This window comes from Sardina pilchardus, chromosome 4, assembly GCF_963854185.1.
Source record: "Sardina pilchardus chromosome 4, fSarPil1.1, whole genome shotgun sequence".
NCBI lineage: Eukaryota > Metazoa > Chordata > Actinopteri > Clupeiformes > Clupeidae > Sardina > Sardina pilchardus.
In genome coordinates, this window is record NC_084997.1 from 3,090,401 (window position 1) to 3,105,593 (window position 15,193).

The 15,193-nt window shown below is 40.0% G+C and overlaps 1 protein-coding gene across 4 annotated transcripts in view; it reads right to left on the bottom strand.

Moving 5' to 3' along the window:
• Positions 1-15,193, bottom strand: part of tsc22d1 (TSC22 domain family, member 1) — a 44,174-nt gene that overhangs the window by 18,509 nt on the left and 10,472 nt on the right. For 2 of the 4 annotated variants that reach the window (XR_009938821.1, XM_062533744.1), the window contains exon 2: positions 12,241-12,326. The exons of 1 other annotated variant lie outside the window; for it this stretch is intronic. Coding sequence is in view for 2 of the 3 variants with exons in the window: in XM_062533744.1 (XP_062389728.1) it covers positions 12,241-12,281 (41 nt within the window). In the remaining variant the exon portion in view is untranslated. Of the gene's footprint in view, positions 1-4,911; positions 5,035-12,240; positions 12,327-15,193 lie in introns of those variants that run through there. One more of the 4 variants, XM_062533741.1, reaches the window with a different exon arrangement.

A 15,193-nucleotide genomic window follows, 5' to 3' on the forward strand; every position in this document is an offset into this window, starting at 1 on the left:
CAGACAATGTTTATACATTGTGTAATGGGGAACCAAATGTGGGAGTTTGAAAAAAATCTAACTGATTTCAAGATTGTCTTCACATGTCTTTAGCATGAATACTTTTTGAGATAATGACTTTTGAACGTTGCTGCAGATTTGGATGAGCGCGCAAATGTGGCAAAAATCAGAAGGGGGTACCATGTTTAAAAATGTTTTTCTCTGGATGTATCAGGTATATCAAGCTAATATTTTGGCTAACTTAGTTTAAATGGTTACTCTTTAGTTGGTAAAAGTTTGAAGCAAATCTGAGATGGTCAAGCAGAAGTTTCCCTAAAATCCGTTGAATTGAGGTTGAGTGACCCGGTGATGGACCCCATATTTCCTGTTCTGAGCTGAACTTTGCACTTTACACTGCTTTTGTGCTTAGCCTTAGATCTTATTCTAACTTCTTGCAAAGACTCACTGATTACGTAAAGCAAATTGGTGGTTGATGTTAAAAAATGCTTACTCAAACCACAGGACAGGTTGTATAACCTTTTTGCAGAAGAGCCCTCTACAACCCTGAACCATCGATGAGTCTCTCAGAACAGTGAACAAGGAGAACAGCCAATTCCCCCTTTCCATTGCTCTTCCAGATACCATGCTCTTTTGTGCCCCTCTCTAAGGGAAGGAAGGGGGCACTCACACTAATTGAGTGGGCACACAGAGCCCCTTTCTGTTTCATTGGCAGTGGAACAGCGCAGGACAGTGTGTGGAAGAGAGGACTCTATGTACCCAGAGTGGGAGGTTGGACTGGGGACCCAGGACTTGAGACAGTTTCAGAGCCTTTCTTTGCACTGTTCTTTTGGAATCCCCAGGTTCATTTAAGGGATCAGTGTTGACTTAATATATTACATTTACTGACAATTAGTTCTGGACGGTGGAATAAGTTAAGACACTAATCCCACTTTGAGAGATGAATCAAAATAGCCCCACATCATCACACACCCTTTACCATACCTAGAGATTGGCATGGTTTTATTTCAGTTAGCCTATTAGCTGGTTTCAATCTCAGTGAGCTCAATGCAGATCAAACCAGCTAATAGGCTAACTGACATAAAACCATGCCAATCTCTCGGGTATGTGATGATATGGGGCTATTTTAATACCAAAGACCAAGGGGACTTCACAGGGTGCATAGTGTCCTGGATCCATGAAATAACTGCCATTTAAAAAACAAACAAACAAAAAAAATCTGCCTGCCTCTATGCAAATGTTAACACATAGGGTTAACATAGACGTTCCAATACTTATGACCCCTGGATTTTAAGGAAAACATTCATTCCTGTGTGTGTGTGTGTGTGTGTGTGTGTGTGTGTGTGTGTGTGTGTGTGTATACAGTGTGTGTATATATATATATATATATATATATATATATATATATATATATATATATATATATATATATATACACACACACACACTATATAAAGAATATTATATCATTTATATAGTGTGTTTCAAATAAAGACATGCTTTTTCTACACCTAATGGTTGTTAAAAAAATCATTCACATTATATGAAAGGAGAGCGATAAAAAGGTGACCTTTTGGCATTAAAGGCGATGCAATGATAAATGCGGCCCGTGAATTTTGGAAAAAGTCATCTCTATTTCGCCTCTCAGCCTACAGCCACACTATTTTGTTTTCGTTAAAATTGATGAATAGCTTCAACCTCAGGGTGTCTCAGAGGCTGCCAGTTCAAGGCAGCCACAGATTATAACATAATATTTGGAATTACCAATGTCACTTAGATAATCTAGATATAGAGCAAATTGAAACAGAGAGCCTAGTTGAGTTTCCATTCAAGTAATTTCAAATAATTCAAAACTCTTATATTTGCTTTGGACAAAGTGCCAACAAATAAAACAAATATTTCAAACATTAAGCCAATTAAAATTTGGCAAAAGAAATGTCTGTCTACTATACTGTCTGTCCATGTTTCCATCCGCTGTACTATGCAAATTAAAAATGGACAACCCTAATCCAGGGAGGAGTTGTGAACAGCTGTATGATGCCAATACAAGGCTGTGAGTACAGAAATGTCTACTAAAACTACGAAAATCGCCGCTCTCTCACTTTGAATGAAAGAAATGTTCATGATGATAATTCAATCCATAATGCGGACTGATTTCTAGTGCTTAAGAGTTTGAGTGGGGATGCCCTGGGATATTTCCACTCATGGAATGTCTCGTCCAATCAGATATTAATAAACATAAAGCGGACCTATCTGTTCTATAAAATAGCATAACAACACATTCAGAATGTCATCTGAGTGGTGCAATAGATGAGAATATGGAAGGGGATGCCCTGAGCCTGTAAAGTACTGGACATTGCTCTGATGTGACTAACTGCAAAGAGACAAAACAGACAAAATGGGCAGTAACACACAATGCACTTTTTATTGTATTTCCTATTATGTTATGACAGGTTACAAATGGCTATAAATGTTGCTCATACTATGTGCCAACTAGCTAATGCTAATTTGGACTAATTGTTGCATGCTGGCAATAGTGATGAAGTCAGAACATCAGAAGCATGCACTGTATTGGAACCAAAGATAGAGCTATGATCTTTGATTGGAACTATGTTAATTTAATACATCAGTAGGTCCATAGAAATGTCATAATGACTATGATTGTCATTCAAGCTTCACCTTCATCTCAATCATACGACAGTAATAGACCTCTGAAGTTCGCCTACAAAAAACCTACCATCTTTGCCCATATAAGGAGATACGGTATCTTACGATTTTTCCTATGGGAAATTAACATTATCACACTTGTTAAACTCTTGCGGGGATGACAAAATCGGACATTCAGGTGTTTTCCTGAACGCACTTTTGTCCTCTGCCTTCAAGAAGATAGCCTACTGTGATCTCTGGTACGCGAAGGCGGCAGACTTTGATTTTTGCTACTCCAGAGCAGTGGCGGTTCTAGACTGAATTAGGCTACTCCCCGGGCGAGATCCCCCACATATCTGTGGATAGCTCTAGCTCTCCTCTTTCATCTGCCATGCGTGCCATATCTTTCTGACTGATTTCACGAGTAAATCAAATGAGAGTAATGGTAGCCTATAAGCTATATGACATTATTATTTGTTTGTCACTTCGTCTGTTTTTGTAACACAAAATGATTGATGTATTTGGTATCAATTGAACGCTCTGTTTCTCCTCTTTCATTTGATATCCGTGGCATGTTTGTGCGATGCCGGTCTCGCGAGTAATTCAAGCGAGAGTGCTGGATGCGCGGGTGAACGCAGAGCAATATAAACTGTAAATAGGATATACTTTGATTTAACATCATGCTTTTTTATTATTTTCATACTTGATCGCACAAACAAGTGCCTAGTCTCGTTGGAAAGCCCCGCTTCTGCTCTTTTGTGTAAAAAAGGTCTCATCTCGCTGTGACTAATAATCGCGGAGCAAAGAAACAGAGAAGAATGGGTGTGTTTTTTTGACACACTTTGTGTCAGTCGGGCCCATAGGGTTAAGTACCTAAAACCGCCACTGCCCCAGAGCTAACTTGCCATGCAACTTGCCATTAAGTTAGTTAGCCAGTTAGCTCTGGGGTAGCAAAAATTAAAGTGTGCCGACTTCACGTACTGGAGATCACAGTATGCACAAGAAGGCAGAGGACAAAAGTGTGTTCAAGAAAACGTCTGCATTTAAGACTTTATCGTCCCCACGACAGGTGCGATAATTCAAAATCCCCATGTTATTTTCCCATTGGAAAAATCGGCAGATACTGATTCTCAAAGATGGCAGCTATTTTGTAGGCGAACTTCAGAGGTCTATGTACCTGACTACCATGCATCCCTCATCTGTGGAGTGTCAAGTGAAGAAGTAAAGAAGTATTTGTCATTTAATGTATTTATATACCATAACCAACTTTTATCAAGGCAACTCTCATTCCATTATGTGAAAGAGATTGTAAATTGTTCACACATGCACACCTAACTGCTGCACTCTTGTGGTCATAGAGGTATTGTTTGTTCTCTCTCTCAATCAAATTGCTGCTTCAAATTGCTCAATTGTTGCTTCTGAAGCAATGTATTTATTGATTGATTGATTGATTGATTGACTGGAATTGTTTATGGTTCAATCCAATCCACTATTTTACCCAGAACAGAACTGTCTATGAACATCAGCATGACATTAGAGGGGTCTGATGAGCCAGACATAAAATCTGTAAAGGTACAGGAAAACCTTTTGACCAATGGGAATGGCCCATGGCCCAAGAGCAGCATTTTGTGAAAACATAAAAAATCCTGTACACTCGAGGAACAAACACAGTGGCTCAGACTAAGCCATGCACAATTCCAGCCAATCAAAATATTGTACATGGGGAGCACAGAGGTGTTATTTGCCTAGCTGTTGAAAGGAAATATAAATAGGCTTAACCTTCTAATTACCCAGCCTCACCTCCCAACAATGTCTTCATTTATCTTGTGGCATATCATGAAGTAGCATATCATAACCAGTAGATGGCAGCTGAGTAATAGCCAAATGACAATAGCACGCAGGCATCAGGTGACTGCTACCCTCTACTGCTACTCCTCTACTAATTCTTTGAAGTAGTTTTTAGTTCAGATCCTTGCACGTCACATTTTTAATCTGCACTTTAACCCAGCCTAACCTAATAAAACATCTTATTAACTTTAAACCCAATTAACCTTGGCCTTTGTACCCACTGAAAGCACAAACTAGTGTCCTGTTCACTGATTTGGTTAAGATGATGAACATAGACACTAAGAATGATGGCCATGCTAAAACATAGTAATTATCAATATGCATTCTAAATAATAATAACAACAAAAAATATCATGATACACAATAAATCTACCAAAAGACTCAATGCATATCTATTACAAAATGTTTAACTGGTGAGGTGTAGAAATGATTATTACACAAAGCTAGCTGATGAGCATGTTATAGTTTAATTTCAGCTAATACGTGAATTGGCTGCCTAGTGTGCCGGGGTGGTGAAAGGGCCAGGGTGACATTCATCAGTAGCTGAAATGTACAAGTGTCATCAGATGTTTGAGAGGGAACAGAAAGAGAAGAGCAATGACAGCAATTTAACATGACAAGAAAAACGACTACTTTTGTATTCCCTTAGATTTCACAAGTAGATCTAGATGCGTGTAAAAACCTAAAATCACTCAAATAATAGTAAAAAAAGAGAATAAATTGGCTTGCATGCATGCCCTGACATTTGTGTCATGTCTATTGCCATTGTGATGGTGGAAGTAAGCAGAAGACCAAATGCCTATCATTTAAGCAACTTACAGATACTAACTGGAGGGGTCAGTCTCCCTGGAGTAACTCGGGGTTAATTGCTTAAGGGCATAACAGTGGCAGCTGGGAATCAAACCCACGGCATTCGTGACTAAATTGCATGCTAGCTGAGCCGTGCCAGAGCCACTACACTATCACCTTCACAGAAATTGGCTTGGGTTCCCACCAATAAATAACTGAGCATTTTGGCCATTATTTGCCATGCCTTGCCACCTTGAAACCTCAATCTGGACAGTGAGGGAAAGCGACACAACTTAACAGTTTATTGTTAAGTTGTGCCACACAACCGTACCATGCAGAAATGTACAAGAGCTTTTACAATGAAAAGCAAAATCATCATTTCATTGGTTTGGATTTTGTTCCACTATCACCCCTAAAAAACAATTTGATGGTACACACTACACACCATTTAGTAAAGAAATCATGCCAGCTACCTTACCAAATGCCAAGAGGAAAATGTCAATGGGTAGTACAATGTTCCAAGACAAGATAATGAAAAGTTGTTTATCATTATGTCCCTTACCACTTAAAACGTCCAGTAGTCACCTATACCCAAGTTTATGTCTAGCGTGAGGTCATTTCTCAATCCCACTGCCCATCTGTCTCCCACTCATTCCCTGTCTCCTCTCCACTGTGCTGTAGAATAGCTTTTTTTATGTGTGCTACCACAGGAGGGTACATGTACATGTGATCTCATTCTACACAAGGTCAAAAGAGTAAAAGGAGGCAGAGGGGCAGACTGAAGACAAAAACACTAATGCAAGGCAGTGGTCTATCTCCACTAGTCCTAATTTCCCCCTGTCCACTGTTGATGTGGCTTAATACTTAGGCTAAACAGAGCATAGAGTACTGACGTCCTGGAAAAGGCTACGAGAAAAAAAGAAAAGCTGACTTTAGAACAGCGGTATTACGGGGGTTTAGCCAAAGGTATGTGTGAGTGTGTGTGTGCGGGTGGGTGGTAGGTGTAAAGCTGGTGCATGTCTACTCGGCAATAACAGCCAAAACAATGACTCAGTGCTGATGGCACTCACTGACAATGACTAAATGTTGAGTGCAAGCCGCAGAAAAAAAGAATGACATTGAAGTGGTGGGGGGAATTAGCTTGGATGAACCCAGACTAACATGCTAGCAAATCTGAATTTACTCTACAGGTCAGTCTGGAGAGGATCCCATTGATGCCTGTTTCCAAACTTGCCAGTTTCATTGCATTAAACTGTGACCAAATCATTTCAGACGTACATCAAATACATGTTTCTTGTAAACTAAGGTTTTAAGTGCAGTTAAGTTTACTCAGTTCTAAAGAATTAACATGATCCTTGTTTTTGATACTCAGAGACGGACATCAATGGGCAATGGACTGACCTAAAGGTTTGCCTGGGTTCACCCGGGATAGGGGAGGTTAGCAGTCAAAGTACTGTAAAAAAAATAACAGGTAGGCTCTTCAATGTCACAGTGCCAAAGAATGAGCACATTCCATAATGACATGGTATGGTGGGGCTCAGTGCAGATAAGACATGGTGATGTTAAAAGGATGAGATGGAGAGATGGATGGTCAGAAAGACAGATACATAGACTGTATTAACTGAGCGAGAGTGAGAGGGAGACAGAGCAGAGAGAGAGAGGATATCCTTTTGTGCTGCTACTATTGTTTCTGTCCTGACCTCATTTCACACTAGCCAGGCTGATGACACTAGGAGGGGAAATCTCATTGTACCCAGCTAATAAAGCACATGGGCCCCATGGACACAGACTCAAGGTTACATTTGTAATGGAACTGAGCCTGATTACCGTCAAAAAGTTGTGGGTATGGCCAAGAAAGCAGAGGCAGTAGTTGAGGTGGACAACATATTTAATATTTCTGGGCTTGAAGACAAGCAGAGGAGTCCATGGAAAAATATAAAAGAGAAAAAAGGTTGACAATAATAATCTTGAAAGAATTCAATAACTAGACCAGTATGAAAAAACTACTTTGGCCTCTAATCAAAATACAGATCCATAGTACTCACATTACATAGACCAGACAAGACTAACATCAGACTAGACAGAGGGCAACATACTGTATGTGGCCAGCACCATTTGACATACACAGGTAAACACTAAACAATCAAGTAACACACAATAGACAAAACAGACTCTGGGCCACAAGCATAAACATAACAACATATGCCACTACCAAGTCTAGTCAAACACATTGTTAAATAGACTTTTGTTACATGTGAGAAGACTGAACATTAAGGTGGCTTGATCAGGACCATCTTAAAATACCCCACAATAGATGCGCTTAATGGAACGGTCCAATACCACCCGGAACCAATAAACAGTCCATAGTATCTTGTCGGCTCTCCTTTGTCACCGGACCTTCAGACACCGGATCGAGATGACGTCAAGGACGCAAGTCAGTAGCTATCGCTTAAACAACATTCATATGTTACCCAAGCTTACCCGTCTAACTTAGACAAACAATAAACCATAGCTAATAGCTCCGTCTTGTGTCATTCTTTCACCTCATCTGAAAGTACTAGCCACCCTGTTTCATTATTATTACCTCCGCCAAGGAGGTTATGTTTTCGTCTGTCTGTCTGTCTGTCTGTCTGTCTGTCTGTCTGTCTGTCTGTCTGTCTGTCTGTCTGTCTGTCTGTCTGTCTGTCTGTCTGTCTGTCTGTTAGCAAGGTAACACAAAAAGTAATGGATGGATTTCGCTGTATCACCGTCGGAATTCCGACCGGAGGCGTTGTTTTTCGCTTAGTGGTGTAATGGCATGGTATGGCCACGTGGTGGCGATCTGAAAAGTTTAGGTTCAAATGTATGACAACCTAAGAAGAACAATACAGGTGGAGGTATGCACTCTGAGTGCTTTTCTAGTCTATTTATTTGTCTATCTGTCTGTCTGTTAGTTAGCAAGATAACTCAAAAAGTAATGGATGGATTTCGATGAAATTTCCATGGAAGGTCTGCAATGACCCAAGGAAGAACCTTGGAAAAGATTACATTTTGGGAGTGATCCGTATCAGAGTTTGGATTCAGCAGGCACTTATGTTTTCGCTTAGCGGTATAATGGCCACGTGGTGGCGAACTAAATAGTTTAGGTTCGCCACCACCGGTATTGTTCAACCAAGGAAGAACAATACCGGCGGAGGTCTGCGCTTTCTGAGTGCTTTTCTAGTTAATAATGTTTCAGACGCCGCTGATTTTTCTTCTTTGATGATCCTCAATGTGGATTCTGCTATTTCTCACAACACTAAATCTAGTCCCAGCAGCCAATGATTCAATTCTCTCTTTGTCATCCAACTAGCATCACCAAATTAAAGCTGTTACTTCCACTTAAAAATGCAAAGGGTCCTCTGTCTAGATTATTCCTTGGCTACTTGGCTACTGTGGGATTGGTCATTGTAAACTAACAATAGCATACTGGTGATGACAACTGAACAATTCATACTGGTGACACATAATTATACTAAAATGAGTTAACAGACCCCCTTAACCCTATGAGCCCTAAGCTGTTTTAAGGGCATTTTCACTACCTCTAGTTAGAAGCATTTATCCTGGTCATTGTAAGTGCCATTCACACATGCTACATATAGTTTTTTTCAGCACAGTCTAGGCTATCCAGATCTGCCACAATATCATGTATAAATACTTGCATTGATTTGATTTAGATTTTTAAATAATAAAAATTTGAAAAGCGTACTATACAAATTCTTACATTTTGACGTGTATCTCACCACAGCAAGCTCACATCTCGACGAAACTTACATGGTTATGTAGGCCTGACTGTCCTGAACACGGCAATATAAGAACCATGGTGGAGGTATACTTTGGGGCTGAGCAATTTACAGAAATATGTGGTGTGTGCCTTCCAGAAATAAATGGCAATTTTTATTTAGTGATGAAAAAATGACTTTTTGGCACTTTTTGCGCTCCATATTTGTGACACTAGCTGATCTGACATGACTTGTTTGCGGTAGCACACATGACGTGCACAGATGATGATTCTCTATAATATTTGTTTTACTGCATTGCAATGAACAAAGTAAAGGCAAAAAGTGTTTATTTGTCAAACAAATTTGGATGCAATATGAGTCTTGAATTGGATACCATACAGGAGTTTGCTAGGATCTCAAAACCGTGTTATGAACGTGACTTGTCATAGAGAAACACATGATAACATTGGATTATGAACATAGGCTATTATGGCACACAAAAACACGAGGTAAGTGGAGCTAAATGAAGTTATTATTTTGCTGTCACTTCGTCTGTTTTATGGCCTAGAAGGTTGTATTTGGTATCTGTGGATAGCTCTAGCTCTCCTCTTTCATCTGACATGCGTGCCATATCTTTTTGATAGCGGTTTCACGAGAAAATCAAACGAGAGTAAAGGTAGCCAAAGCTATATGACATTATTATTTGTTTGTAACTTCGTCTGATTTTATCATACGAAATGATCGATGTATTTGGTATCAATGCAAAGCTCTGCTTCTCCTCTTTCATTTGATATGCGTGTCATGTGCGATGCGTGGTCCGCGAGTAATTCAAGCGAGAGTTCTGGATGCGCCGGTGAACGCAGAGCAATTATAGACTGTAAATATGATATACTTTGATTTAACTTCATCATTTTATTTTATTTTCATACTTGATCGTACAGACAAGTGTCTAGTATCGTTGGAAAGCCCCGGTTCTGCTCTTTCCTGCAATATAAGTTCATATTCATCTCGCTGTGACTAATAATAGCGGAGCAATGTAACAAAGAAAATGTGTGCGTTTTTTGACGCACTTTGCGTCCGTCGGGCTCATAGGGTTAAATCCTACATATAGCACTTTGAAAACCAATGCAAGGACAAAACAGCCTCACACCTGGTCTCAAGGCCAGAGGTTCACAGATACAAACTGGATATCAAGTCTTTTCTAAATAGTTCTCATGTCAACACTTTACTGAGAGTGAAAAATATTCCTAAGTAATTATGTTATAACATACAGGATAAAAGAAGAAAAGTACAAGGTAGTAAGGGGGCTAATAGCAAAGTCAAAAAACAACACACACAAAAACAAAACACACAAATGAGGCAATAGTTTTGGAAATTAGGATGAAAGAGATCTTAAATCATGTAAGGCAAACCTGGTTCGTTTAGCCTAGGCAAAGTCATTCTCTGGTTTAACATAACTTCTGAATTAATAATGCTTTCTTTGTTCGAAAATGGCATATTAATCTCATGCAGGCCTACATAGTTGTCATAATAATCCAGGCGATATAAAGATATGCAGCTTTACAGATAGCCCAACATTATTAATTGTCAAGGAGAGCAAACTTTTAAACTGAGTGTTGATCCGAGACAATTGTGGCTTGTACAATTGAACCAACTGGTAGCCTATGCCTTTGGCTATGTTAACTTCACAATAGGCTACGAAAGTCTCATGTTTTCTTGAACGTCCAACACAATCATCTTTAAATTACTCACGAAGTTGTCATTACTTAGAAACCGGTCATCACATATAAGCACCATAAAATATAGTCTCTGTCCCTTCAAAATGTAGCACGACTTCACAACATGACCAAATATATGACAGAACATAAAGTATCTGGTGGTGCACAATCACTTCCCTGACCTTTAGAATGATTAACTACAGTGTGCCAACTTGACTTGTGAATCTTATTGTAACATAAATCACAACAGGCTCAAATAAACAGAATAAGTAAGCTATGAGTGTTTAAAATCAAAGTTCTTGTTAGAGCTAATTTATCAACATTGATCAGCATGCCAGTGTGCCACACTTTCACCTAGGCAACTTGTCATCAACAGATGGTAACTTGCAAATTTTCTTATCGTAAACTATGCTTCTGGCTTACAGTTTGCTATAAAGCAAGTCTCCAGGCTACCTGTGATGTTGATTACTTCCTACTCCATTATGAATGGTCACAAAAATGAATGTCTGGCGAGCCTGATTAAATGTTAACAATTACCTTACAAAGACCGGTTTATTTTGTATGGATTGTAGCCTACTGTTCACCGAACGGAGATAGCAACAACTAGCATAAGCAACATAAACAAGCAGCAAATTCCTTTTCAGCAAATATAGCCTACTGGGCAAGTTTATTTAAAATATCTTCATCTAAATAATGCTGCTCTGTGGGAAAGATCACATGCATGTAAGTTATCTAGGGTAAAAAATAAAACTTAATATATCTCTAAAAAACACATCTGGTATGATTATCAATCGGTTATACCACTGCTTGGTCAAATTTCCTATTGTGATGCGCTACTTGGAACGTGCGTTATTTTGACATACCGCACGGCTATGAAGTAGTTCCCTTCTTTTGGTCTTATGGTCTTATTACACTTGAATATTCTAGGAAAATAATGCACGTTCGAAGTGGTAATAAGGACCCGCCGCCGCAGGCGGAGGGGACTTTACACTTCGATAAGTGCATGTACGCACGGCGCGTCGTTGATTATCCCTTACTTCGTTTACAAAATAGTTGAAATAGTTTCTATGAGCCCTACATCAAAAGTTAGTGGAATGTCATGAATAGCATATTTATCTGAAAATAATTGTGAAATATATTACCAACTTTTTTTTTTGTCATTCTATTGTTGTTTATAAGTATTTAAACACTTGCTAAAGTTGACCAAAAAGAGGAATATAAAATCATCTTTTGGAAATTGATCTTAATGCCTTAAATAATAAAAAAGAGAGTTAATATCCAACCTTTAAGGATATCAATTTTCTTTGTGAATGAATAATGTATTGTAAATAAATACATGTTTTCATTAAAATACAGGGGTCATAGGTATTCAAACCCCTGTGTTAACCTTATGTGATTCCCATAGAGGCAGGCAAATTTTTATTTTTATCTGTAACCCGAATATCGAACTGTTGGCCGTGGCCCGTGAGTTTGCGCCCCTATTACAAGCCAAGGGAATTTACCTGTGCCATTGCTGTTGCTGTTGCTGTTCACATCCCACCATCAGCTGATGCCGATGCTGCGTGTGACGTCATCAATACAGTCACCGCTAAAGAGGGGTACACACACAAAGATTTTATAAATCTCAACCGATTTCTTATCTGTGAGAGACCTCACACATGAAGACAAAAAATCTTTGATTGAACAGTTTTGATCGTGTTGTGTGTGTGGTCACTGTGGTGTGCTCCGATATACAGCACACCACAGACATAAAGATTTGTCTTCCGACGCACTATAGAATCTTGTCCCTCAAGCCAGAAATCTCGCTTAATCAAGCGTGATCTGACTTAGTACTCTGACTGAACGCTTATCAGTTCGATTTTCTAAACACAAACAGACATTAGGAAGAACAGACAAATGGATTCCAGCATCCAAGTTTTTCCCGCCTTGACAAATGAAAAAAAAAAAAAAAAAAAAAAGAAACATTTCTTTTTCAATTTGCTTTTTAAATCCAATGTAGAAATGAAAAAAATGTATTTGGGCTCCAATTATTCAATAGCCTATTACAAACTCTCTCCCTCGTTCCACCTCGTTCCACCACGATTGCTTGGTTGGTTATTATAGTGGGTGTGTCTGGTTGTTTAGGCTACTAGGCTGGCATTCCAGAAGACTTGGGACAATGCCGACGCTGGATAACTACGAGAATAAGCTCAGCAATGTAAACTATAATCCCTTTTTACCCTGAAAGACGCACCGTTCGCGGGAAGAGACATCTTTTTGCCGCAGGCGAAAATGTGCTGGCCTGTTGTGCCTGTTTCTATATGGGGGACCAGGAGGCAGGACCAGCTGGCAAACTGATTGCATTCCGTGCTATATAGGCCTACAGTCAACGTTAATGACTGCACGCTTTATGGATTTAAAGATTGTCATAATGTGTTGTCTCTGCTATTGTTGCTTTAGATCAGTCAGATTTTAAATCTGTGGTGGTGGACATATTGGCCCATTCTCAATCTCCTCTGCTAATGTGCAACCAGAAATCTCTGACCGAACCGCAAAAAAGATGGGCAAATTGCCAGAGTGCTGTCCAGTGTGAATGCAGAAAGCACCTATTCACGCATACACAGGACCACTTGAAGCTGCCGCAGACATGACAAATTGATTTGTCCCTTCCCTTCCTGGTCTTGCTGCTCTTGCATAATCAAGCCTGTGCCTGTATGTTACGCTCCGTGCAAAACTTGTATAATGATGAGATGCTTGCCCCTGTTAAGTCCAAATTCGTCTGTAAGACGTTTTGCACTTGCCCGCAATAACCCACATTCTTACACTGCCCGTAAGTAGGCTAGACTATAACCCACATTTCATATAATTATATATTCTCATAGGCTAGTTATCCAGCATTGGTTTGTCTGCCCCTAGTCTTTCGGAATACACACACCCACGATTATGGCCAACCGATCGTTACTAACTAGGTGGAACGAGGGAGAAAGAAGCCTATTGAATAACTAAAGCCCAGCTAGACGCAATTTCATAATTTTCTAAATCTTCTGAATAAAAATAGAAAATTGGAAAAACAGTTTAAAGATCCATTTTTTTTAATTTGCCAAGGCGGGAAAAATTGGATGCTGGTTTTATTATTTTATCAGATTTACCAAGGGTTTGGGTTGCTTTACTTATTACAGGTGTTCTGAACACTTGTCTTACCGCAAGTTTTACTGCATGTCCCTGTTCAATGTCTCCACAACCATCAGTCATCTGCCACGGGAGCTAATGAAGGCCCTGCCGTGGCAAACATATCAGAAAATTTGTTTGCACGTTTGGCTGCGCTGACTTGAAGAGCCAGCTTATTTTTGTCTCGCAGCTTCTCTGCACCTAATTTTTGTTTTCTCTCCATTTCCGAAGATCCTAACAGATTATGTTACTGTAGCAAAAGATGGGAAGTGTTTCACGATATGATTGGGCGAGATGAGCCTTGTAGCTACGTGAGTGTAGAAGGGGCGTTGGTTAGCTGTTTTTCCAAATTAAATGTACATGTAGCAGGTGGGGTGGTTGAGACCGGAAGAGTGGTATGACCCCGCGTTCACACTGTCTACGTCCGTCGACGGATCTCGGAGGTTGTATTTGCCGCATGTGTATTTGCATACACGTGATCTGATTGGCTGACGGATCCGTCGCTGCCTGAAAAGTTGAACATTTCTCAACTTTCTTGACGGAGGCAAATGAGCTGAAGGAACGGACGGACCCACAATGCATTTCGAGTCCGCCCCATGCAAAGTGAATGAGATCCGTTGACGGACGTAGACAGTGTGAACGCGGGGTGAGGGCCGGCCCACTGGCACTGATTATTTGGTCAGGTGGCGGCAGTGGTGCTTTCTTTTAAATGTGTCCAAGATGTGGACGGGGGAACAATAGCGTGGTGTGCATTAGAAGCGGGTGCGTTGGGATTAAGCTGTGCGGTCAGGAGAACGCGAGTTTTTGAATTGTTACATCCATGAGTTTTTAATGTTAGACTCATTCCCATTGAGTAGCGCCTAACACGGCTCATTGTTTGTTTGTAGCTCGGCCTAGTGTCTAGTGCATACGGTGACCAGTAAATGGTGTATGCAGTTACAAGTCTACGTGTTCGCAGTATAGCGAGTAGTGATTCCACACTGTTCGCAGCAACAAGCCACGCTGACGCTGGTGAGAGTGTGCTCAGCTAGTCATCCATACTGTTAGACTTCATTGGCTGTATAGCTTCTAATTCATCTTCTGTAGGCTGGCTTCAACTGAGGATTACTTCGTCTGTCCAACTAGCCACTGTTTTTCCTGGGTCTAATCATTCTTTTAAATTTCCATTTGCCTTGACTATATGTGCCACAACTGTGTCTTGACCTGGAGCTTGGTGGGCTTAAGGGGGAGGCCTGCTAAGCTTGCTAGTTGTACTGTTTGTTGGTTTGTTTATTTGTTTGTGTCTTTCTTTCTTTTTTTGTCTATGTT